Source organism: Alligator mississippiensis, chromosome 3 (assembly GCF_030867095.1).
Source record: "Alligator mississippiensis isolate rAllMis1 chromosome 3, rAllMis1, whole genome shotgun sequence".
NCBI classification, from domain to species: domain Eukaryota; kingdom Metazoa; phylum Chordata; order Crocodylia; family Alligatoridae; genus Alligator; species Alligator mississippiensis.
In genome coordinates, this window is record NC_081826.1 from 155,953,112 (window position 1) to 155,981,061 (window position 27,950).

Genomic DNA, 27,950 nt, shown 5'->3' on the forward strand with positions numbered 1-27,950 from the left:
CGGAGTTGTGGCCCTGCTGCTGCCAGGCAGGCAGGGGGCACCTCACCTTGGTGGCCATGGCAGTGCTGCACTCCTTCCTGTGCCACGTTCCGTCCTCTGGGTTGCGGAAGTAGCTGCTGCCTGGAGCTGACCCGGCCTAGCTGCAGCCCCATACCTGCTGTGAGTGCAGAAAACTGAGAGGGTACATTTTCTGCCCTCCATGTCCCACACATCATCTGTACCACCCCTGCACTCCCATGTGTCGCTTATGCCCCTCCGCTCTCCCTGCGCACGTCACCTGTATCTACACCCCCACCCCCTTCCCCACACACCCACCCTGTTCCCCTGGGGGTACTGGGGTGGGGGGCACCGGCAGGGCTGGTGGGGGCTGTGGGTCATAAATGAGTGGCACCGGCAAGATTCAGGGGGTGTGGCTTTGGAGTGAGGGGTGACGGCATGGGCAGGGGTAGGGCACCAGCATATCAGGGCAACTCATTGCCACAAAACGGGGTGGGGGGGGTGGGGAATGGAGACAGGGACGAGGATGGGGACAACACAGCTGAACCCGTGTCCTGGCGAGTGAAGGGGTCAGGTGGAGCTTTGATTTTCCATGATAAAAACAAAGTCAAACACCAAAATCTATAGGTATTTAGAATTTATTTTATTATAATGATTAAGGCATTGGCAGGTTTCCAAACTGCTTTAAGATTATAAATATATCAGTAAAATATTGTGTTCAACTGATACCTATATATATATAGTGACATTTAATTTTAATCATGGAAAAAAAATGCAGATTTTGGGTTTTTAAATCAGAGAACTTGGGATTTTTAAACCGAGAAAACCAGGATCCCCGATTATTACAGTGCAGTTTAACCACCTGCCACGACAAATGTAATGACTGTGGGACTGCCACCAGCTGAGCAGCACAACTGCCATCAGTTCTGGCTCTGCTTGCCCATATCTACCTCGTCTGCTCTGTCACTTTCTCTTCCTTTGTTCCCAATCCCCTGGGGTTTCTGGGAGTTGCAGTCCAAACTACAGTTAGCGTGGTTCCGTAGGACTGCTCCCCTGTCATCAGACACTCATCAGCCATCATTTTTCTTACATTGCCTCTCTATAAATATCGATTAAGACCGCAAATATGTTTTCGTTGGTCTGTAAGCACGAGGTGAAATCAACGTTTAGTAATGTTTACCAATAAAAGTTGAATCCTGCCAAGCCTAACTACAAAGGTGGCTATATAACTGGCTCAGTAACCACAAGCAAAGGGTAATTATTAACGAGTTCACATCAGAATAGCAGGAGGTTTCAAGTGGAGTCCCACGGGGTCTGTCCTCAGCCCAGTGCTCTTTAAGGTGCTTATTATTTGGATGGAGCAAGTCTGCAGATGACAAAACTAGGAAGGATTGTGAACACACTGGTAGATGCAAGCACAATTCAGAAGGATCTCGACAGACTGGGAAGTTGGGCTAGTACTAGCAGGATGAAGACCGATGCGGATAAGAAGTGCAAGGTGCTACATCTCGGAAGGAATAATCAAAAACACAAACACAAAATAAGGGACACCTGGATGGATGGCAGCTCCATGGAAAATGACCTGGGAGTCTTGGTAGATCACAGACTCTATGTGTGTCTGTGTTGTGATGCAGCTGCACAAAAGACAAATGTGGTTTTGGGCTACATCAGTAGAAGCATTAGGTGCAAGACATGGGAGGCGATAGTGCCTCTCTACTCAGCAAAGGCTGGGCCTTATCTCCATGTGCATTTCTGGAAGCCACATGTTAAAAAGGACATGGAGAAGTTAGAGGGGGTCCAGAGGTACACAAGCAAAATGATAAAGGACTTGAAAAGCAAGTCATATGAGGAGAGGCTGAAGGACCTAGGCATGTTCAGCTTGTGGAAAAGGACTTAAGAAGGGACGTAACAGCAGTCTTCAAATACTTGAAGGGCTGCCTTAAAGAAGAGGAAAAGCACCTTTTCTCTCCTGTTGCAGAGATGAGGACACGGACCAATGGCTTGAAGTTGCAGCAAAGCAGGTTTACACTGGATATCTGGAAAAACTTCTTCACTGTTAGAACAGGGAGGCAGTGGAACAGACTGTCTAGGGAAGCTGTGGACTCATCATTGGAGGTGTTCAAAAGAGGTTGGACAGCCACTGTTTGGGGATGGTCTAGGCATAGCTGTGCCCATTTCCCACCACGGGTGTTTTCCATGCTTCTGGGCTTTGCTGGGTGCTCCCTGGCACCACACCCTTTTCTGTTATACATGTCAAGGGTGTTTTTAAGCCTCCCCAGAGGCACTGGATGTTAGCTACAGCTAAGACTGGGGACTTCAACTGGGATGTGCCGATTCTCCTCATAGGAGCAAAGCCAGAGGTTCCTGGCTGGTCTTGCCCCTTGGTTCAGGGTCAGACTGATTGCCATATTTGGGGTCAGGAAAAAATGTTACCCCCTTGGTCAGACTGATACAGACAGTGGGGGGTTTGCCTTCCTCTACAGCAGGGTACAGGGGTGGCCATCTACTCAGGACCTTTTGAGCATATATTGACAACATTTTATAGAAGCAGGACACTGGCTGCCGTGGTTCCCCTGCTTTACCTGCGGCAGGTTACAGTGCTAGGTCTATGTTGTATCAGGGTTGAGGGTAGGGTTTAGAGTTATGGTTGTATGGGATGGTTTGGATAGGAATGATCCTGCCTCAGGGAGGGGGCTGAACTAGGTGACCTTCTGGAGGTCCCTTCCAGCCCTACTTTCTATGACTCTATGACTACCTATGAAAGTTTGGGGGCTGCTGTTCTATTCTGCCTAAGCTCCAGTAGTCTGTAACCACAGAACTTTCAAATATCATCTATTTGGTTATTTAAGAAGTTTAAATTTCTATCCCAGGCATTTGATCTGTGGTCAAACAGGACTGTTATTTTCTTTGTAGCTTTGCTTCAACACGGCATGATTGAAATAGCCCACTTGCCACAATCCTAAAGAAAATTTTCTGCCATATTTTTCTTCTGCACACCAGTTTGGAATGTGGAGGAAAAGCATGAGCATTTCAATATGGAAGACAAGAAAGGAAGAAAGTATGCCAGGAACTTTGAAACCTGGATGGCCTATTTCTGAAATAAGAATATTGTCGGGGCATCCCGAAAGTGCTGGAACTGCAGAGCTGATGATCCTTTTCACAGTTAAAGCTTAGAAATTAATAGCTATCAACTGTGTAGTAGTGGTGTTTTCTTCTTATCAACCGCATTCAAAGCTACATTTTTTTCTACTCATTACTTATACCCAAGGTAAATACTTGGTATATACGAACCCTGTTCATCGTCCATCTTTTATTAAAGGTTCACTTCCAATTAAACATTCATGATTTATTTTCCAGATTCCAGTACATGTTTCTGGAAACACTTATTTTACTGGAAGTAGTAAAGCAAAAAAAACACAAAAAAAAAACCTATAAAAGTTTCTCTAAGTAATAGCTCTTCCTGCCTCTTAGAGATGCTGGAGAAATAGTGTGTAGTGTTAATAGATACCAGGTGTAGATAAGCTTTGGCATTTCTATAGATGAAACAGAAATACTTTGGTTTGTATTTACTCAAACTTCACTGAGGATCCAGCCAAAAATTGCAGCTAGAACTGTCTGTGAGAACAAGATGGCCGAGGTGGAAATTTTAAAAATCATTTCCTCTCCTCAGTCTACAGAAAATGAATTTGTCAGCAGAGGAAACAGTTGTAAATCCAAATGCCATCATAATTTGAACCATCTTCTCAAGAGTGAGAGACACAAGCAAAAGACCCTGCCAAGAAACTTCACTGGGTGGGTACTCTTGTCATCAACTTTTGGGACTACGTTTGCCAGGAGCAACAGGAAAACTCCCAAAAGCCCAAAGACTGATCACAAACAATAACCAACTGAGTCTAACTCCCTGGTTCTGCTCTTATCTTTTCTCTCAAAAACAGGGACACAACAATGGTTTTTAAATGCTACCCATCACGTAAAGTTTTTCTGCAATCTCTGTTGTCATTTTGTAAGTCAGCACTAGCTGCCAGGGTTAACAGGGTGAAGTAGTACCATATTTACTCAAATGTAATTAGATTCTGCATGTGGAAAACTTATAAATGTATTATAGTTTTCCATGTATGGAATCTAATTATTGAAGGATCATATTTTTTGCTCTGCCCTCACCTATTGCAGGTATTGAGGGGAGAGGTGATGAGGGAGGCAGCAATGAGGCAGGTGGTATGGGACAGAGAGTAGGAGGAGGCAGTAGTGGGGCATACGAAATCTAATGTCTATGAAATCTATATGGGAGGGCAGGCAGTGGGGGGCAGGTGGTAGGGGGGCAGCCGGTGAAAGAAGCAAGCAGTTTGCTCCCTGCTGCCTGTCCCCCTCCTCACCTCCACTTACCACTCCATTGTGCCAGCCCCTCCCCTGCACCACAGCCTCAGGCTGCCCCAATTCTCCCTTCCTCTCCTCCCTCCTCCATGCTGCTTCTGCCACCAACAAACCCAAGTCCCTGCTCCCCCTTCTTCCCATCTCCCATCTCCCCCTACTCCACAAGTCTTTCCCCCCTGCCTACCCTCCAAGCTTGCTCTGAGCTCACATCTCCAGGCCCATCCCCAGCAGAGCCCTGTAGCAGCAGGCATGTGAAGCCAGCACAGCTGCTTGGTAGCAGGGAGGGAGGAGGCAGGGGGGGCCACGGAGCAGACATGGGAGGACAGGGATGCCAGATAGGGGGAGGGGGACTGGAGGCTGCAGGGGAGAATCCAACCCCAACCCAGGTTGGGGCTGGAGCAGCAGCAGCAGCTGCCACTGTCGCCACCCCACAGCACCTTCCTGCCTCATGCTAGATTCTAAATGGGAGAAAAATCCTCATTTTCTAATTGAGTAAATAAGCAACAATAAACAATATACTAAATTATTATAAAAGTATATATAATGTTATATTCAACCCTGCCCCAGCATTTTGGGTGCAGTAATGGCATTCAGCCATTCTCCCATCCCATGTTCAGATCAAGCACGTACATTTAACAGTAGATGAAACTAATGCTTTAATGGGGATTATTCCTTACTGCTCATGACACCAGTGCTCAAGTAGAGTTATAAAGCAAAGAGACACTAAGCAACTGCAGGCCTGTTGAACCCTAGCATATTTTGAACAATAATTGAGGGCCAAATCCTATTCTACCCATTAAGAACCTAAGCTCTTAATGGATGGAATAGGATCCCTAAAAGCCATTTTGCATCTCTGAAAACCATTAACAGAAAAGGTGGATGGGTTCTTACTACCTACAACTGTCTCAATACTGAGATGAAAGCATGTTACTAAAGCATCACATGCATTAGCAGTTTTCAGAAATCTGAGAAGGACTGCATTTAGGCAAAGATATCTAAATGGCTTTTAGGCATCTACTAGGTGGAACAGGACCTGGCCCTAACTGTATATTTCACTTTGTTTTGAGAACTGCACATGGTGACTGGGGTATACTTAACTGCAGTCAGTGACCCTAACTTGGTACACTACTGAAGCATGTATTGAACTTAAATGGGGTTACACGTGTGCTTAAACTTAATATGACGACTTCTGTGCTTGAAAGGTAGGTGCTTAAGCTCCTTGCCGAGTCAGAACCAAGTACACTGATAGCACAGGAAAATAATAAAACCACTGAGACTCTAGAATGAGTTACCTTGTAAGAAGAAACTGGGAATTCTGGATAGTCTGCTGACTGTTTTCTGTGTTAGATGTGTTGGTTGTTGCTGTAGATTGTGTAATTGTGGTGGTGACGCTACTCGTATTGGTGCGCCTGGTTGCATTGCGTGCAGTCTCCAGTTGTTGTCGTGCTGCCTGTGCGTGTTGTCGTTCTAACTGCAGTTGCATCTGCAGCTGCTGTAACTGAGAAGCAGAAGGGCCAGAGGAATTGAGCTGTCCTCCTGCAGAACGTCTCACCCCCGATAACTGAGATAAAAGCTCTGCCAGTGAAGAGGAGAAAAAGCACCACGATGAAACCTGCTTCAAAAGTACACATACTTCCCAAGCATCAATGCATTACTTCTGCCTTTCCAAAATACCTGAAAATTTATTAAATGCTTATATACTGTCAATGGGAGGGGTAGGGGGTGGGCATGGGGCTTTGCAAGAACAGTCGCACTGGAGAATCTCTGTATGGTCAAGAAATTCAAAGTTTGAAACCTTACAAACAACTGAAGAAGAAAGGGCACTTCCTATGTATTAAGGACTGGTCCCGAGGTGAATACGTGGGCTGCCTATTTCTTAAAGGGTTATCTTCTAATCAAGGCAGCTGTTGCCTTGGCAACCACTTCATTTTTGGCTGAAGTCAGTGCCTTGTCTCTCTAAACAAATACACTTTATTCCCATGGTATTCAAGATGAAAGTTGGGTTGTAGAGAAAAATTAAAGTGACACTGCCAACACTTCTGTCAGATATTTTTGGAGAAGATTTGATTCAGAAAACATTTTTCAAATACTGTACGCTACTTAAGTTCTGTTGGGAACAAAAGCCAAAAGGCTTTGTTTTTCCAACTCTATGCCTTCTCTCAGATTGACCTAATAAAGGTACCAACCGCCAGATATATAGAGAGGGCCTAACTAAATGAAGACTTGTTTGGCTTTGGGTGGGGGTCACACAACCTTTCCAACTGAGGAGGAGTACAGAGCAAGTTTTATCTGCATCAAAAGTAATCTAAAAAATAAGTTTTAGTAGTAAAGTCTGGTTCTGTGTATTACTATAGAACTTATTCTGCTTTCCAAACCTTTTTGGGCACTGCTGGATTAGCTGTATGTAGTTTGGGAAGTGAGCAGGAAAAATGGAGGAAAGAGTTTTGCCACACATTTTTTAAATCTTCCTTTTAAAATTATTACTACTGCAGCTTAATATTATTGGTCATGGTGACTTCCCCCCCACTTTTCTTTCGGTCACGTTCACAATTATGACGCCCAAAGTTAGACTTCCCTGCCTGGGTGCTGCAGAATGCACTAGCTCTGTGCAAGGAGCTTGCCGGATACCAGCAGCTAGCAGGCAAATAATGCAATCCTACTCAGCGCAGCTATGCTTACCAAGATTAATACTACCACTAGCAATAATTAAAGGTTTATTTCACTTTAATCACTGACCAGCCCCGTGAGAGAATTCATCTTACGATAAACATGAGTAACAGAATTTTAAAACTTTATTTACCAGTAGATTAAAAATAATAAAAACCAAAAAAGCCCCAAAGAACTTGTTCTATCCCCTCACATAAGTTCTGGTTTTACAAGCGTTTTAGATGAACTCTGTGACCATCATTTGCAGAATGCATGCCTTGACCCCACTTCTATAGCCCTACTTAGATACCATAAGCTGCTGCCACTATTCTTTTCATGAACTGTACTGAAATATTACAATGTAATTTGGCTGTGCACAAATTGCTGATTGTCCAGCAAATGGAAACAAAACTGAATTTAGATAGATCAACAAACTTTGAAAATGGATTCTCCTTTAAAGGAGAAAAATGTGGGAAACCAAGTTCTGGTCTGCAAGGGGCTGCTTGGGGCCCCCCATGTCTCCTGCCCCATACACTGGGGGCTGGAGCCTGGGGGCAGCACGTTGGGAGTGAGGCACTGGGTTGGGACTGGCCATCGATGTTTACAAATGGGTCCTGGTCAAAAAAGGTTGATAACCACTGATCTAGATGTTATACCTACAAGATAGGCTCACATAAAGCAGCAGCAGGTTAACAATTTCATGGCTTTTGCTAGTTTGTTTCAACCACTGCTACATTTTGCCAGTATTTTTTTATATTTAAACAAACATGGCAACGTGTCTTTTAACTATTCATTTTAAGTTAGTTCCAGTCAAGGTTAATTCAAACCACTTATACACATGTCATGAACACCAGAAAACTAAAGATACTCCTGACTTGAGAGAGAACACATAGCTGGCAGTCTAATAAGGAAGAGAGATGTAGAAGGGAAGACAACCACTAAGAAGTGCAGTAAGAGGTAAAGGCCTTCAGCCAAGGTGCACTGCACTCCCCTACACAAGAATATGGCTCTCTTTTGAAATTTCCTTTGGCTTCTGGACCATTCAAATACTCACTCCCTGCCCCCAGTAGGGAGTTTTCTAGACAGATATAGATTAAGATAAGGAAGCTTGGAAAAAAAGATTCATGCCATCTATAATACAGTCTGCAAACCCCACACCTAAACAGGAAGCAAGGGCATGCTGGAAAAGATGCATGATCCTATAAGTGCAAAATGCTGGCCACTTCCGGCTCTGCCTGGCTTTATACCTACCTGTGGACAGATGTAAACTATTGACACTGGAGTGCAAGTAGCATAAGCAACTGTAAGAGTTGCATCATTTCTACAGATATATAAATGGAACAAAGCCTTTTTTTCAGTAACCATTTCATGTAGTGTTAAAAAGACAGCTATCTACTTCACTTATACCACTACAGGAGCATGCAGATGTAACAAGTACATCCCTACAACTGATGTCATACAGCCATTGCTTTCTGCATAGATCCAGTGTACCTAGTCTCCCCAATTAGGTACTCACATCAATTTAAACCTTCTCCCTGGGGCAAGCAGTATATGCATATATCTAAACAAAACAGACACAGCAAAAAGCTGGGCAATTGTTATATTGGATGTTATAGCTAAGTGTGGAGAAAGACTCCAAAAGAAAAACAACGTAGACTGATTCTTACCAGCTATAGGATCCATAGCTTCCCTATTGCTTGGAGAATATGAACTCTGCGAAGATGAAAGCCCACCAGTGGAACTGCTAGTAAAGTGCATGTTTGATCTACGTGCGCGAGGACCCCCCAATCCCCGGCCTGGGTGAAACATTCTACGAACATGCCGAACACCACTGGATTCATCGTAACCAGACAGTTAAGAAAACATGAAGTTATTTGATGAAGAGTATTAAACAGCAAAAGTCTGAATAGTATGGCTGGGGGAAGGGAAGAGGCACAGACCAGATTCTTCCTATTGAAAGCTGTGTTTCAGCCTGCCTATTGTTATGGTGTGTTCATAGATCTTTGCACCACTCCTATTAGTGTCATGATCTCTCCTTGCTCTTCCAAGAGTTGTCTTCCTTGATTCTAGTGATGTGACTATAGCGATGGAAGCTGGTTCCTGCATGAAGTCCTAAAATAGGATAGTGTCCCCTCTTCTGCCCATGGTTTTAGGAGCCTCAACTGAGCAGGGAGAAACCACCAGTGATGAACATCTATGTTCAGACCCACGGGTCATAACACAAATGCAACAGACTTGGTGGAGACACAGCAAAACTGGGGAGGGGTGGGGAGGAGAAGGGCGGAGAATATTTATCCTATTCTAATCAAACACATCATTCACCTCTATGAAGCTTATTTCAGTGTATGGCTGATGCAACTTTAACAAATAAAGCCACAGCCTTTTTTTCAACTTCGGTCATGACACACACACACATATATACATATATAGGCTGCAGTGGATTTAAATTACGACACTTCATTCTTCTTTAGTTCTACTTAATGTCAAGCTCCTCCAACAACTGAATGAAGTGGCAGTTGTAACATGTAAGTAGAACTGAGATGCCACTACCTGCTTGGTACAATTAAAGTAGCTATTACTATTAGAGGTAACAGCCTTGTCTTTTTTTCTTGACTGAGAAAAGGATATTAAATCTCTAGGAGCTCTGTGTTCCAGTGTAAGATGAGCTGCAAAGTCATCTGTAACATGATTAGGATCCCCTCCAGGTAATGCTGCACATATTGGACAGATCTGAAATGACAAAGTCAGAAAAACAAGTTTAACATTTTCACATAAACAATACAATGCACTTATCAGTTTGGGCCAATCTCTTAATGTTAACTACCTTGATTTAAAAATCAAGTTTAATTGCTGTAGGTAGGTAGCCAGCCACAGGAAGAATGCTCAAAGAAAAACAAATTTCAAAATCAGTTTTTAAAAGCTACCTTTCCCCCTTTTCAGTTAGTTTTTAATGACACACCGAACACCCAGAGTGAAATTTGCTTTCAAATTCTGACTAACTCACCAGTTTCCAAGCCATCTGCTGCATGCTAATTTGCATGCAGAGGGGAAGGGCTTGCTTACACACAGTGTTACAGTATAACCTCATAACTCCGGCATGCTCAGGACCAAGCACCTGCTGGAAATTGGAAAATTCTGGATTTTTAAAACCAGAGCGGCAGCCGGTCCCAGAGCAGCGGCCTCATGTGGAGCAGGGTGCTGGATGGCGGCGGCAGCCGACACATGCAAGCTTCCCCCTCTGTATCCAGGGGAGCGGAGGGGGAAGCTTAAAATGTGTCAGATTTTTGAGAATTCCGGATTTTTGATATTGGGATTTATGAGGTTATACAGTGCTAACTGCTTTGGTGCACCAGCTCAGTGGCATCCACAGCTTCATTCAGTGATCTTGGAAGGCACAAGCACTTTCCCATTCATTCTCCAGGAAGGATACAAAATAAGATATGCATATTCATTAGCTATCACTGATACCATTTGAAGAAGTGTTCTCTCTAAGATAGCATTTAGAGGCAAGAAAAGAACCACCTTATATCCCTCTGCCTCTACTTCTAGAACAGCATTAGCAGGCTACTCCATATTACACCCTTCGAAGTGAGGAGCCTGCAAGAACACTTCCATTCAGCCCACAAGAGTGGTGTAGCTTAGGTCCGACTATTTACTCTCCTTTTCCATCACACCTCCTCTTGTCTTTCTGGGGCTGCCCTGAAGGTGGCAGCAGCCAGTTTTTGGAGCTGTTGTTCTGCACAAAGACACGTGGGGCACTGGCAGATGTTATATTTGTCACAGGTTAGATGCAACTTTTGCACAATAAATCTTAACATTCCAGATGTTAAAAGAATTTATCCCAAGATGAAGAGGCACACCTACCACAAAGAAGTTGCTGGTTGAAACAGCAACTTCTTTGGGATACAAATGTATTCCATGACAATTTTAATACCTGGTCAGTTACAGAGAGCAAACCAGGGCATTCCCAGGTCCTCTACTATCCCTGAATGCACTACTCTATGTCCCCAAGAGCAATTCACAGAGGCAGTGGTAAGCCATGAATTTCAACCTAGAGGATAAGAGCATGCATAGCTAGCCTTAGCTGGAACAGAGGCTAAGGTACTGAGTTAGTCTGGATCTATTCTGAGCTTAGAAAGAGGGTCCAGGAAGCAAATGGACCAATAACACTACAGCTTTGCAGTAACAGCACAAGTTGGGATTGGCAAAGGGGGGCTAAGGGGGTGGGGGAAGAGGGGGAAGGGGCGACAGGACACTTATTTTCTATCTTAAGAAAATACAAAGATGTTTTTACATCTTTTTTTGAATTTCAGAGACAAACAAATATCCTGAACAGACAAATACAAGATGCTTTAATGGCTGACTATGGATCTGTCCTCTCAGCTGAGCACTCACTCTCTTGGACGTGTAATTTCACTGTTTTTCACTGTCTATTCTAAACTTTTCTTCCCAAATTTCCTATTGTAGAAGAAACAGTAAACATACAAGTGTGAACAAAGGAAGCACAGGTATTTTAAAGTGCCTGGAACAACTCAGCTACTAGAAGTGCCTTGCTTACAGTAGTGCTAAGCAACACTGGGAAACTTTAGGAATAGTCCAGTGTAGATACAGATCTAAGAGAGACCTGAACTATTAATCAAAACATGAAGAGAGGACACAGGTCCCATTTATACACCATGAAGCAAAAAATGGACATAAAGCTACACTGTCTGGGCAGGTCACCTGTAATCACTAGTCTGATGTTTGTTTACCTGCCAAAATATCCACATTTCAGAGCAAAATGGGAACGAGAAACTGACCTAAAAACAACAAAAAACAGTTTGTAGGGCAGTAATTCTAAAATATGGTGGCAGGTAAATGCTGCTCCCCTGCTGTTAAATTTCTGGATCCAGGGAGAGTCCCATGGGCCAAACAACATGGCTCTAAACTGAGCATGTAGGCAGAGCAGGGCCAATCAGGATAGTATAGAGCCCTGCCCTACCTATCTGACCCAGGCCAGATTGAGACAAAACACTGAGCACCACTGAATTAAGACTATTGCTTTTGGGGATTATATGCTGACTAGAGAGGTAGTTAGTGATGTGAATCTCAAGTCCAGCAGAAGGCAGGGTGGCACTTTATAGGCAAACTTGTTTACAGAAACACAATATATTTACTAAGTTATGTCTAGGCTAGACTGCTTCATGCTATTCCTATATACCTGAAGGGGAAAAAGGGGGGACAGAAAGCAATATAGTTAATAGCAAAACAGGGATAAGGAAAAAGTTCTGCTTAGGAAAATGTTACATTAACATAATAATAATAATAATAATAAAGATGGCATGACATTGGCCCAAAAGCTTGAAAGAGATGCAAAAATTATAAGGTGGCATGACTGGGGCATATAACTAGAGTAAATAAAAAGCCCATAAATTCATGTACAACAGGCTTAGCAACTGAGTGATACCATGTCTAGTGACGATGGCAACTATTATTTTCCAGCCAAGTTTATCTAACAAGCTATAGTGTGTGTCACTAGAGAACTAACAGGAGAGGACACTTGGAAAGTAACAATAAAGCAGACATGTGCTACTCAGTTTACTTAAATGCTGTCATAAAAATAGCCCCTATTTTCCTAATAAAGATGTACTTCCCAGAACAAAACAACAAACAAGAAAAGTGATCAAATGAAACAGCAGGAAGAGAGCATTTAAAACATCGATACTAAAAACACATGAACCATCTTCAGACACACAGGTAAGATAATCGTGGAAAATAATCATCCTCAACCGCGAGGGACTGCCGAAGAAAGAAGACTGAAAACTACGTAGGAATTATGTAGAATGGTCTTTTACACCCAAAAGGTAATAGATTTTTATACAAAAAAAGAGGAATTATTCACATCTTGCAATAAATGTGGCAAACTGCTTGTAAACTTATACAAAAACTATTTATTATAACATCAATAAAATCACCAGTTAATGCAACACTCTGGAATTTCTATCAACAGTTGCACAGTCTTGAAAACATGGAGCCAGCATGAGAAAGTTTGTCTAGAAGTTACAATTCCTCATGTCAACAGGCAGAAAAAAAAGTCATAGTACTCTGAATGGAATTCAAGAAACATATAAAGCCAAGTCAGTTCAGGGGCAGCATGGAGATATGGCTTGAACACGTGTTTTTGCTACCACTGCCTTAATATTTTGACCAGATGCAGAATTACACAGGTAACAGAAAACTTAGCACTTACAAGTAACAAAGCTTTGGTGTTTCTCTTTCAAGGAAGATCAGAACAGGGACCCTGCACCTTTCTTCAGTGTAAGTAACATTCTTGCCAATGTGTTTAGGAAGAGAATTACACCTCACAACTAACGCATACAGATGGGGCCATTTTACTATCTGTCTTCTGTATACATGGATGGGGACTGAAGACCATTTCTTAGAACCAACAAAGAAAAGAGTCTGCATCTCCTCTAAACATTGATTCTGAGAACTCTGGATTTTGACCACGGATGAGTTTTTCATATCAATCTCCAACAACCAAAAGTAGAACTGGACAGTTCTTAACTAGGTTTACTATACCACATGTTCCTGAAGTGTGAGCAGCATCTGCACATAATCTAACACTGACTTCCAGTTCTGGAGAAAGCACCTTGGCTGTCTAGTTGCTGAGAGACCTTAACCTGGAACTGCTGATAACTGCTGTTGCTGAAGACAGGAAACACAGGAAGAGAAAAGGTCTCCTGGGCCAATGAGTACACAACCCCTGCTCATTTGTGGCCTACAGTTAGTCAAAGGAATCCACAAACCCAGCACTTTTAGCCTTTACCACTACAAGGAACAAGATCTGAAAACTGTCTAGTACAGCAGTAATTTTTTAAATGAGGAAATATAAAACACAGCCATAGGCTTTTATAAAATAAGTTACTTAGATCTCATCAGTTCCTAATTGTTTAATGGCTACACACGAGCTTTTAATTCCTAAATATCATAACAAAGGTCAGGTACAAGCCATTTACAGAGGCAAAGGCTAACTGCAAATTGTCCTTGAACACGCATGCGCTCCTCCATGTAACAGTGCAGTGCTCTTCCCCCATATTCAAAAAAAGTTCAGACCTGGCAACATCCTCTGGCTTAGGTGACTATCGCACCTAGTTGTGATGGCTTTGTGAGATCAGATGCTTACTAATGCCAAACAGAAATAGAACAGCTCTCTAGTACTCTATTACAACTGAACAGTAGAGTTCTTGTGAACTGATTGTTACTGTTGAAACCACCAGGAAATCAAGTGACCAGGGGATGGAGGGAAAGCAAACCATATCACAAGACCCATGCAGCCTAGCGCTTTAGTTTTCAGGATCATGCAATAAAATACATGATAGCCAAGTACCAGGTTCCTCAGCTGGATCTAATTACTGTTCGTCAATGGGGAAGGGCCACAATAGCCTTATCCCAGCCAGAACAAAGCTTGTTAAAACATGATGCTCAAATATAGGAATATCAAGAGCATCCACATGGTAAATTCTTTTCTGGCAAGTCTTTTTTTCCCCCCCCATACAGTATCCTTTCTCCTGTGGAAGTGGGGGGAGAAACCTGAAATGTGCTCGTCTTGCTGCCTCCACAAAGGGAATGTCCCAGTTAGGTCCGTCAGAACACTAGGTAATAGAAGCTCAGAAGAAGAAGCACACCTCATTAAATATTTCTGTTCTTGTTATCAGTTCTTCTATATTAATCGTGTCATCTGTTTTAATATCAACATATATTGTTGACATGCACAAGTTTTATCAATTTCTGAAGTACTTATGCAAACATAATGCTAGGTGCGTTGAAAATTAGAATTAGTTTAAAATCAAGCTTTTACAAATCAGCTGTACATCCTTTTTTAACACCCAGTTCCACAAAAAAATAACTTCATAGCTATTCCAGTCCATAGGATGGACAGCAGGCTGGTTTGGCAGCAAAGCAGCCAGGGTCCATTAGCATCAGGAAGATTCTAAATGACTCCAAATACATATGAAAAATCTCCAAAGAAAGATAACTTTTAGTATCTGGATCAAGAAAAAACTTTGGGCCCCCCAAAAACTAAAGTCCTATTATATAAAGTACTTCTAGAATGTATTTGCATTGTTCAAATATTCAGCAATTTCTAAACTTTCCTTTAAAAAAAAAAAGTGAATTTTATCTTTTCCAAAACATACTTACCAGCAGCCTAAACTGAGAGAACACAGTCTCAAGCTAATATAACATGTTTAAATTTGCTGCTCCAGTACCCCAAACAACTTAATGCCAAAGCTCAACTGAAATCACCTAAATACTAGCACTGTTAAAGAGAATTTCTAAATATGAAATGGAGAAAGAAAAGAAAAAGAAAAGAAAATGAACAAACGACTACCCAAGAATTAGACACAACACTGATTACAACATTCAAGCTGCCCAGTTGACTGTTATTGGATTTAAGTAATCCAAAATTTAAGTTTCTAACAGTAATGGTGACTTGGTCTTTTTGTACATATGCAATTAAATTACCTATGAAAAAATCTGCACTGCATTTCAATTTACAAATGTAACAAATATTGCCATCTCAAGCTTGGTTACATACCATCTTAACACACACAGAACTCTAAAAAAACTTCAAGAAAATAAAATGACAGGAATTCACATTTTCTGATAAATACATAGTAAAGCTTTAATTATTTTAATATATTTTCACCATAATTAACAGGTAATACTGCTTCTACTTACCACTTCTGTTGATGTTTCTGCATGTTCAGAAGTAACATGTTCTTGAAGAGATGTTTCCGTATAACCCATTTTTCCACAATAAGGACAAGTAAAAGACTGTGGCTGCTCTACAGAGAAAGCTTCTCCACCATAGTACAAATCTGGAAGAGAAAATTTGTGGGTAGACTTTATTCATAAAGAAGCATGGTCCACTACTCCTACATATATTACTTTAACGCCCATGTGTATATTCACTCTGTCAATTAGTCATTTGTTAAAATGCCATTTGACCTCAGACACTAACAGGTTATTTCACTTAAAATGCAACCAGACAGTGATATTCATGAAGTTGTTCAGTTAATTAAATGCTCAAAGGAGTACACGTTACACTTAATTTTGTATATGCAAAAACAGCAGAACAGCAATAGGTGTTGTTTTTGGGCAGAGTGCAACCTTGACTTATAAGTCGTTGGTGTGTCAGGGGCAGACAGCAGGGGAGCCGCAAGGGGTGTGATCCTTGTTGTGTCAGCAACCCCGGCCCCTCCCCTGCCATCTGCCCAAGACACACATGCCAAGCAAAATGCCTGTGCGCGCCATGCTCTGGCACACGTGCCAGGGATTGCCTACCCCTGTACCAAAACTTCTAAGTGTCCAGTAACTGCAAGTATCACATGTGCTACTTTGTTTCACTTGCATTGCCTACGCAAAATTTTTTCTTCACCACGACAACTGTTACTCCTTGTACAAGCTCATCCACGGTGGAAACATCAACGTGGACAGCTCTCAAGGCAGGTTAATGGTATTTTAAACACTAAGCTCTTAAGCCAGCTCTCAGCAAATCCATGTGGAACAGTATTTTAAAACATCTCATCTACACTAGCATTTCCTTTTGCTGAACCACAGCTGTGATTGAATCATTGTTAGAAATAATGGAAAACACTACAACAGTGATTTTCAACCTTTCAGATTCAAGGGACCTCTTGGAAAATGCCAGCTCTTAGTTTGCACTCTGTTTTTGACTATGAAAAAATAGAGCAATTCTTCTGTTACAAAGAACTTAGAAGGACAAAAGCATCTGAGAATGGGCAGGTACCTGCATTATACAGTGTTTTTTGCACCTTCTGAAAATGCAGCCCCTGATCCAGAACAGCATTTTCTATTGTTTCTACCATCATACAAAAAGGGCATTTCTTTAGTCATGCAAAAAGGGCATTACTCGTACCAATAGCAAATCTCACTCTCCAAATTCAGCACATCCATGCAATCTCACTGCAGGACTCAAATCCTTGTCCAGGTGGTCACTGGACCATTTATGATGAATAACTGGCAGTTATAGGATGTGTGCACACCCTTGAGCTCAGTATTTCAAGGGCAATGGCAAGATCCAGCAGCCTCTTCTAATGGTCCTCCTATTCCTGTCAGCTTCAAGAAGCCATGTTGGTAGGTAGGCTACTAAGTAGAGTTAAGAAGATACAATAAGTATAATACAAGCAATAAATAGATCTTCACTCCATCCTGCATCTGAACTGGCAAATAAGACTCTAGGTAGGCAAGCTGGAGCTTTTGTGGAAGCTAGCAAGATCCCTATGACGGTCAATACCTGAGCAAGGAACAGTACATTTACCTTCATTTAGTCTCAGGCTGAAAGATGTGAAAAAAGAGCAAGCAATTCTTCCATTAGGAAACTTCTGGGCTCTCAAACTGTAATTCCACTAGCAGCCACTGACAATGTAGTTGAACAAGAAACAACCAAAGAATGTGGCTTCTAACCCAAAAGCAATACCTTTGGCTGGCATTAGGACGCTGCTTACCTGAACCAGAAATACTTAGTGCTTTAACCTTTTTAAGGTGTTCAATAGGCATTAGAAGGTCAACTTCCTCAATTCAGTAGAGCGATTCGACAGCAGGGATTATGCCACCCAGCAACAGAAGAGATTGGCTTTTTCTTAGTAACCTGTTCAAACTTGCAAACTAGAAAAGGCACAGGTCACAAGTTCCTCCAGAATACAAAAATGAAGTTCTGTGCGTCGTTAAGTTTCTAGTTCCACCTCTGTACTTCCAGTTGTTAACATATTTTTCCCCCATCACAGGGGAAAAGTAATCTCATCTTTTACCCCACCCATGGGAGTAATCCCTAAAAAGAGAAATTCTGACCAGCAATTATATGACCACAACTACCTGATATTCTAGCTGCTTAAGATTAATGCTGTAAGGACAAATATCTTCCCAACATATACAATTTACCTGGACTATACCTCCAGGTGTCAAAAGCAACCTTCCTAGCTTCAAACACTTCCCACTTGCAACTGGAAACCCAAAAAAGTCCAGATGTATGTGTGTGTTGGGGTGAGGGGGGGGAAAGGACAGGTAACACCACCACCATTACCACCTAATCCCTTCCTTGGGACATGCTATAAGGAATCATGTTTTTCTTGGCTGACTCCAGCAAATAAATCTCAAATGAGAGGGCAAAGTTGCTTATGGATTATCAGTGTGATAGCCATTCTTATCAAAGGACCTGGTTTGGAGAAAAGGATTAAAGTAATCACAGACAACCTCATCACACAGATAAAGACTGAGACACCTCCAAGGATATGAGACCTTCCTCCTCTAGGAGAGTTCAAAAATCCTTAAGTGGCAAAAATAGGCCCAAATTCTAAAGAAAGAACAATCCCAAAGAGCCCACTTCTCTGGTGGCAATGTCAGAAAGAAATACCCATGTCAATGCCTCCTTGCAAAAAAGGCCAATGGCACAAAAGATAAAGCATCACAGGGACAAGACAACTAGTTTATGCCATACACATAGAGATTAAACCACAGAGCTATCAAAGCAGTAGCTGTGGTTCCCAAGATGTTCCCATACAGCAAAGCCGATGAAGAATGGACTGGCATAGGCAACAGCAAACTTGAATATGACTGAAATTCAGTCTCAAAACAGCACCACTCATTCTATCCTGGGAGAGATTTTCTTATGCAACTCCAGAATCGGGATGACAGTTAGAGAGAGAGTATTGGAGGAAAAAAAGTTTCTCGTAGACCATAAAGGAAAAGCTCTCCCACTTAGGAAACAGAATGCAATCCTGAACATATCTGAATTATCCACCATTCAAAAGAAAACCATCTCCTGGGTCCATACAACTCAGTGGGTGGCCCAACACTCAGTCCTTACCAAAAGCAATATACTTTTAGTAAATCAGGCGTGGGCAACTCACAGCACACATCACAATTGTCACGGGGCAGATGCTGTTTGCCAAGTAAATCCCAGGTACTCAGTAAAGGGAGATGCCAGGATGAAATCATCTTCATTCCATCTCCTACATACACTGCTGAATCTTCCTCAGAGTCATATAACACCACACCTTCTATACCTCTCCTTAAGCTTGTGACTATGTTTTTGTATTTGTACACCAAATTAACTACCCACTGAATTGAAAATCCTATTGAAATATGGAATGCAGCCCGTTCGGGGAGAGGGGGGGGAGGGCTGGCTGCTGCAGGCTTGGGCTCCTCACCCTGCTGCCCTCCCCTGGGACCTCCCCAGCACCAGCCCTATTCAACTCTTCCCCCTGTTCATCCATATAGAGGCCTCAATCCCTCCCTTCACCAGACTTACCTACAGGAGCTGCTGTCCAGGCTGCCTGGCAGCCATGTGCATGTACATGCACATCGTGCCCCCTGCCTGACCGCCATCCTGCTGCTCCCCCCAGCTCCTTGCAGGCTGGAACTCTGCCAGCCTGCAGAGAGCTCTTTGCAAAAGAGCAAAATCTGCATGTTTCTCTGTTAAAATGAAAAATCTGCATTTTTTTCGGGTAACATAACCATAGGCTCCAGGACCCACTGGCCATAGCACTTTTAGAGGATACATTCACTGAGCCCTTACCAGCTAGAGGAGATATGGGAATGTAGAACCTGTAGAGGTCATCTTTTTTTTTTCTGCCACAGTTTGACTATTGTCCTAGTAGGATACCAAAGAAGGATCCTTCTTGCCACTTAAACCCCTCTGATGCACTGATAACCTGTGATCTTTTCTAGGTTGCAAATTATAAGATGGTCAAGGTTTACAGCTCTTCAGAATCCTCCTTAAATAAGCCTGTAACACCTTCTTCACCAAGAGAAAAGGAAGCAGTTGTTGCTCACCACTACTTTAGAGAGAGTGACTGGTCCAATTTGGGGGGAAAACAAAAGAAACCAGACAATGGATTAATATTAGTTTGATTACCCATATTCTCATTTCAAACGAAATTAGGCTCTCCTCAGAAAAGAGCCTGGAAGTATCCCATCCCACCCTCTGTGCTTATGAAATCTTGGAAGGACATTAATAAGAGAGCAGAAAGTTAGAACCTGCTCAAAAAGAAGGTTCATGAAGGCACTCAAGAGTAGACTTTAATCCTTAGGGGGTTTTGCAAACCAGACCTTTGCCTTGAGTCCACTGCCTCTGGGAATCATACTTCTGATTTAATCTCAGTCACAGAATAATCAAGCTTGCCTTACAGCTACAGACTGTATTTGGTTCATTTTTAAAGATTTAACTAGGTCATTTTGAAGAACAGCTAAGAGGTCAGCAAGCAGATAGGAAATACCCTAGGACTGCTCTCACAGAACCAGCCTGTAAGCAGCTATCATAACTATTATAGCATTCTCCCTCTATTCATCTACTGTTAAGATGGTATTTTACGTTGTTTGTATATCAAAGGGGAATTTTATATTTTCTTATATATACTAGGAGAATTTTATATTTTCTTTTCCTATTTGCAATCATACATGCATGTGGATAAAACTGATATCGTACAAATACTAGTTACTAGTATGTTACTTTTGACCCCCCCACCCAAATATAGAATCATTAAAAAAAAGGACCACGAGATTATCAAATCCTACAGTATCCTCAAGGCAGGATCACCCCCATCTTAAATACTTCATCTTTTCTAACACTGATCAAAGAATTGTATTAAAATAAGTAAAACTACATTATTCTTAAAGCCGGTCTTTGTTTCATTGCAATGTCCAGCTAACGCTTTTCACCAAACCTCTTGTCTAGCTTCTTCCTAAGGACTGAAAGAAACATGCATATCTTTAAGTATTTCCTTGTTAATATTTTTACCATTATGAAAATAAACTTTGAAAGCTATGTAGTAAGACAACTTCACCACTCAACTAGATCTAATCTTTTAGCTTCAACAAGGGTTTTGTTCATCTTGATTCATTTGAGTTATCAAATTCTAAAACATGAAAATTCCTGTTCAATTTGTTTAGGACCCGTCTCCGAATTTTCTCCTTTAACTGAAAGCTCTGGTGAACACACTAGATGCAGCACTATCCTATTCTGAGACCTTTCAAGAAATACAGTTCTTTGAATAGGTTCCTTCAAGTAATTTTTCAATATTTAATATTCCACCTTTTATTTCAAGTCTTGGCCTATGCTGGGCCTGAATACACACAAATCCAAAACAGACCTATGTTTAAGGATCACTCCAGCTTTCATTTTAAGGCCCCGTTGCCCAAAAAGTGTCCTTTTCTAAGGTCCTCAAGTTGTCAGCTACTATTTGGAATTTCCCTGGTACACATGCTGCAACATTTTCATAGTGCCTAGAAGCACTAACGGTAGACCAGGATCTCACCATGCTTGACGACAATATGTTAATCTCATTACATGAACAATCCCTGACACTTCAGGAATTTGTCTAAATCTTTTATTTTCAATGATACAATGCATGGCTTGTTTATCAAAAGCTTGAAGGTATCCAAGACCCTGCAAACAGGCTTTCCCCTTTGTGAAACTCTTGCATGGCCATATGGAGACAATGCTAACTAGTGGTAGAACACAGGACTCAGACTGTGGAAAATCAATTTAATTCCCTTCTCTGTCACTAGCTATTTGGACAAAACATTGCCTGTGCCTCAGTTTCTTCATCTGTAAAATGGGAACAAAGATAATGACCTCTGCAAAGTGCTTTTATTATACTGAGATACCATATCAGGATTTAATGATTCATTTCAAGTATGGCTTTGACTTTTGGGCATTATTCTTTATACCTCTTTACTATTCATCACTTCCAAGAACAATGGCTGGGACCACTATAGCATATACTTTGTTTAAACCAACAGTATCAACTGCCTTTAAACTTTGTTTTAACCTGCATTTGATGCACTCCAAATTGAGCATTTTACAGTGCTGTGCAGATATGTGCCCCTGGAGTGCTTCAAAATGGTTGTGAATGCAAGCAGTGACTGTAGTCTCCAGCCAGGCAGTTGGAGAGCAAGAATGCTTGCATGCATCAGCTTGCAGTCCTTGAAGGTTCCCGAGGATAACGACCCACTCACTGACTGTCCACCCCACTCTCCTTCCCCCTCTCACGAAGCAGTTTGGGATGGCAGAGGATCACTGCTTGGTGCAGATGTTTCAGAAAGCACTTCAAAATGAAGCACTTAAAGGATGTTGGGTTTTTTTGAGGAACATTTCTGAAGTGATTCTTTGGGTAGGAACACTGGTACGCTCTCTGTATGAAGTGCTGAATGGCACATCTGTGCTTAGCCATATACATTTCTACTTCCTTCAATAACAACAGAATCTTACTTGCTTTCCTCTGGAAAATGTATAGTATTCCTCTAACAACAAATAGATACTTTCAGAACAGCCATGCAGAAGGTGTGAATTTCACATTTTCAGGATGGAGTTAAACTTCCCAGAATCTGTTAAACAGATCTACAAAGAGCTGCACTATTTCACAAGGGGAAGAAGAAAGCTTTCCCCATAACTGCTTCATCAAGCTTTTTTGCACTGTTCATATATGGATGTGACCATGCCATCCATTTTTTACTTCATTTGGGGAGCACCAGAATTATCATCTTCTAGCCTATGCTAAGCACGTGAAGTGCAACTATTTTTTTCCTATAGATTCTGCAGTGGTTTTTGCTAAACCTGCCCATTTTTCAATCATCATCCTCCAGACTTCACTTAAACATTTTGTGACTTCTCTCTCCATGGATTTTTTTTTGCTGAAAAAGTTACCTGGACTGGCCCCAATCAGGAAAAAAGCTGTCAAACATGTACACCTCATCTTGTCATTTGGGCAGAATTTTGGGTTTAGTTTCTCTTTCCACTTCAGGCCACTGAGAACAAATGTGAACTTATTTAAAAGGGCCAAAGCTAACCTCTTTAAAAAAAAAAGTTCTTTTGATTTTAATCAAAATTGTGCCGAAGTTTATCTATGGACATACTTCCTTGGAAACGGACACAACTCTATACTGATGAGCTGCTCCCCTTCATCTTTGACTTCAGACAACTCAGGGCCCTCAGCCCTGCCCAGCCCAGGTGCAAGGGCTAGCCTGGGCTGTGGCATGTGTGGCCAGTCCCACTGCTCCCAGGTGCACAGCAGAGCTGGGGCAGCATGGCAGCCAGACTCAGCTTCCTGGCAGCAGCAGCTCCTTCTGGATGCTGCTGCCAGTATCATTGCCATTGCTGGCCCTGGCTCCACTGCTCAGGCACCCCAGCCCATCTGACCTATACCCAGCACTGGACAAAGCAGGCAGGCAGGTGGGCAGGGTCCCCATGAAGACCAGTCTAGGACCCGTGAAAAGGGTGCGCTCAGAGGGCGAATGGGATAGGGCTGCTGGTGGGCAGGGAGTTGTCTGGGAGCAGGATGGGCAGGCAAAGCACTGGAGCCAGGATCTCAGGGTGGTGATAGCACAGGGCTGGGGCCTGGTGTAAAGCCACAATCTGCTCCCCACACACTTCTGTGATGGGCGCTAGTTTTATGGGCAGGCATGTGGCGAGTGGATAACAGCTCTGTCCTGGGCCCCAGCCCCACTCGGTCATCACCCAGTGATCCTGGTCCCAGCTCCAGCCTCACCTGCCCATCCTGCTCCTGGACACCAGTCCCTGTCTGCCAGCAGCCCCATCCCATCCCATCCCATCTACCCAGCTGAGCATGCCCTGCCTATGGGGGTCCTGGGTTGGTCTCGATGGAGACCCTGCCCGCCCTGTCTGGCACACGGCGGTGAGTCTGGGATGGAGCAGCCTGGGCTGGATAGGAATTGATTGTCTGCCCCCCTCCCCCTAGCTTACCAAAGCTCCCTATGTGGCTCTCCAGGACAAATAATTGTCCACCCCTGTGCTAGCTGTATCACCTGTTCCAGGATTGGACCAAATGTTAGGATTCTTCTGAAAGTCCCATGTTTAAAATCCCAAAGATTAGAGTCTCTTGCAATGTTCTCCACGGCTTTTAAAAGGGTTGCCTCATCTCCAAGCTTTTACACGCTTTGGTAAAACTATGTTCTCTCCGTATATTACATTACTTTCTGGCTAGAAGTCTCATTAGAAGCTGAAAATTAGCATTTCCTTTCCACTTATTAACACTGGTTCTAAATGAGTTATTCTTCTAATACCAAATCACATGACACTAGTAAAAACAAAAACAAAACAGAGAAATTGGTTCTTTTCTTACTATTAAGAAACTTATTTTCCCCTTACAAATTGAACCAGAACTCTTCTAAAGATCTTCCGGTTTGCTTCCCTCCCAGCTTCACTGTAAGTGTTCTATCTTCCCCCTACCTGGATTCCTTGCACAGATTGAAAAAAGACCCTAGTTCTTAAAACATTGTGGTGCATGTTAACTGAGAAATGTTTGCTGATCATACAAATTTCCAAAGACAATATGTCAATGTCAGGGAGCAATATATATTTTTTAGCCTTATGTAAAAAAGATCATACAAAAATTAAATCAAATTAAACACAAAAACTTTACAAGAACAGAATTAGGCAATTTAAAATGATGTCACTCACCGAGCATAATTAAGTCCCCTTGCTTATGTGAATTATTTGGTCTTAATATGCATATAGTGCTCACATTAAAATATTAAATTATAAAAGTGCAACATACAAGAGAAATGGTTGCCATGGGAAGCATAACTTTTAACTGTGTTTTTAAAATGTCAACCATAATACTGAACTAATGTACTGCTGTATAATTGTCCCTTTTATTGGAAAATGAAAGCAAACAACAAAAAACCCACAAAGGGGGAGAAGGGATTGGGAACTGTAAGGTGCCAATGCATTTGAATGTTTGTATGTTATGTTAAGCACATTTCAAGCTTTGGGAACCTTGAGCCTTTCCAGGACAACCGTTACAGAACTTTCAAGATATCAAAAGGGGCTAAGAAGTTACACAGGGGATAGAGTAAGTGCTATTCTTCGGGAAGGCTGAGAAAGTGTGTCTTATCCAGAAATGCTATCTGCTGTCTATGAATACTTAATCTACAAAGAATGCATGTAAGCAATATGCAGCTATGCACATTCACTTATCCATGCATTTTGGCTAAACTAATTTTATTTCTCAAACTTTACAGAAGCATGAATTTTAAAATCAAGTTCATTTGTTGTTATTCATGTTCAAGAAAAGCAGCTATTTTTGCTTAAAGCATGAAAAAAAACCAAATTTTGTTTTTTGTTGTTGGACAAAAGTCACCAGCTGAATGGAACTTGATGAAGTTTTATTAATAAAAATTCACTTGCAAGTTTAGAATAATAATGAAAAAAAATAAGCCAAACTGTCAGAACCCCTAAAATCATAAAACAATTATTTATCATGAATGTACCTTTTCTCAGCCAAACAGAAGTGTTATAAATAAGGTGCTATGGAATCATACTAGTTGCACCAAGCTGTACTTCAAGTCATCCCCACAGGGTAGAACTTATTACTTAATCTGCCCACCAACCTAGCACTGCCACTGTTGTATTAACATCCCCAGGGCAATAGTCAAAAGTTAAAGTTTATCCCCTTCCCATTACTTTTAACCGATGACATTCTTCATTAGAAGCACTGCCTTGTTCACATTCACTTAACACAACTATTCAAAAGACTGTCCAAATTAAATTGTTTTTCTTCTGATAAATCTACACAGGTATATTCAAGTATCTAAAAAGATCATCTGTGTGTCAGTTTTCTTCTGTTTCTCCTTTCTCTTAATATAAAACACATATCACATGTGGAAACCAAAGGAAAATAAACTTGAATTTTTAAAGGAAAAAGTTCTTACTTAAAACTTATATTCCAGTATACTACACTAAAAGAGAACTTCTAAGCAATACAGTGAAAAAATAGACTGTGGTTAATATAGCTCAAAAATTAATCACAAGTTTAATGAGATACAATACTTACCAAAATCTACCCTTGTTAGTATGCACTGCATTGGATGGTCAGTTGTATGCCTTGTTGTTGTTGCACCACTTTCATAACAAGATGCACACAGATCGTAATCGTAGCAAATTAAACACTTGTATCTGCGACCTCGAAAATTTCCTTTTAAACATGCATCGCAGCTGACACCTGTAAACAAAGAAAACTGTTCATAAACGGTGGTAATTACACTTTGTTTTGATGAGAGACTAGTTTGCTGCTATCCTCATTCTGGAGAAACAACCAGAAAAAAGTGAAAACATATTTAGGAAGGTTTTATGAAATTAAAAGACTACATGATTTACTTCTTAAGCATATTACTCCTCAACCATAAAAAAGGAACCTAGTGTTTAAAAAGAAAAATCTGAATTCTCAAAGTGGAACAAAAACAGTCAAGCCTCCAAAATGCTAATCAGTTCAGTCCTATAATCCTTTGTACATGACCTTAAAAACAGATGCACTTTAAGCGCACTTGTTTCCAGAACACTGTCTGTTATAAAGCTTTGACCAAAATAATCGGAAGGTGTTAAAAGTCACACACAACTGATGAAGTGCTTAACCTGGATTGCACATTTTTAAAAAAAATGGTTGGAATCCTAAAATCAACTGTTCTATTATCCAGGATCTTATTTTCAAACATTTCCACCATTTTGATGAAACAGAAAACAACAACCATCCTTGCAAAACAGAAGTAGGCACTAGAACCTATTTTAAAAGACTAGGAAGGGGGGAAAAAACCCCACAATTATGTTCCGTCGGCTGCCTTTCAGATGTTTTATTCAAGCTCATTAGGACCTTATTCGACTCAATCAGCCCCATCCCATCCACCCAGGTGAGTGCACCCTGCCTGTGGGGGTCCTGGGCTGGTCTCCATGGAGACCCTGCCTGCTCCATCTGGCCCCCCCAGAGGAGAGTACGTGGCAGGGGTGCCCAGGGCCGGATAGGATCAATTGCCCGCCTCCACTGCCCCTCATAGTGTTAACTCCTCTCCACCCCCACAACAGCTCACTGAAACTCCTTAAGTGGCCCTCCAGTCCAAATAACTGCCCAGCCTTGTTTCAGGGGGACTCTTCAACAACTTAAAGCAATATTCTGTGGTTTTCCTTTCAGATACAGAATCAATAGCATTAAGCAGGAATGAATTTTCCCTGTATGGATAGATGCACATAGCCATTATCTAGACATTTCTAATGTCTACTCAATCATCCTACACTAGGACAAATATTGATTCTTTTACTTTCTCCCTTTACTTCTGTTTTTGTTTCTTCACTTTCTACATTTAGTAGCAGACCTGAGAGAGTAATATTTGCCTGGAAGACAATATCCAGATTAAGGAGCTGAGATCATTTTTTTAAATTGGTCATGTCCTGGAACAGCATCTAAAAACTGCCCTAGTTACATTTTGGTAATGATGAACAATGTCTCAATGTTCTCATCTTTCATTTCAATAGTGAAAATTTCAATTATTAGCATATTTGCTCTTGAAGAATGTGAAACAACTTATTTTTTGCATGTTGAGATATGCACGAACGCTGTAGATATTACTACATAACTTCTGACAGTGTATACACACTGATTTGCCAGTTATTTGTTTTCTTTACTCCCATCCACTTGATTACTTGCTTCCTACCACAACCTTCAACTTTAAATATATGAAGTCAGATATACTTACACAGTCTAAACACTAATCACCTCCTGGCAGGATTGATCAGAACCAAACATTTTGTACAGTAAGAAAGATAAACTGTCCTCTAGCAAGTTCAACACAGTGAAGAATGAAAGAAGGTAAGCTAGCCAGCTTTATATAAAACCACATTAGTAAATACTGAGCCCACCTTCCAAAAAGTTTATTTGGCCAAATCACTACAATAGTCTCATTCCACCCTCTCCTTTTCCTTAAACATCCAATGAGAGATTTCTTCTCTCTGATCATCACCAGGGACTCATTCCACTCTTTTTTCCTTTTATGCTTCCATTTAAAAATCTTCTCCCTAGAATTCATCTCTGATTATTCTCTTTTTCTGTCAAACTTACCACACATTTGCCCAAGATCTCAGCTAC

The 27,950-nt window shown here is 41.6% G+C and overlaps 1 protein-coding gene across 3 annotated transcripts in view; it reads right to left on the reverse strand.

Annotated features, from left to right (window-relative positions):
• The window catches only part of KCMF1 (potassium channel modulatory factor 1), a 64,903-nt gene that overhangs the window by 4,745 nt on the left and 32,208 nt on the right, over nt 1-27,950 (reverse strand). For all 3 annotated transcript variants that reach the window (XM_059724570.1, XM_059724571.1, XM_019490763.2), the window contains 5 exons: nt 25,872-26,039; nt 15,736-15,875; nt 9,643-9,744; nt 8,682-8,856; nt 5,661-5,943 (listed from right to left, as the gene is read on the reverse strand). In XM_059724570.1, the coding sequence (XP_059580553.1) occupies nt 5,661-5,943; nt 8,682-8,856; nt 9,643-9,744; nt 15,736-15,875; nt 25,872-26,039 (868 nt within the window). The remainder of the gene's footprint in view (nt 1-5,660; nt 5,944-8,681; nt 8,857-9,642; nt 9,745-15,735; nt 15,876-25,871; nt 26,040-27,950) is intronic.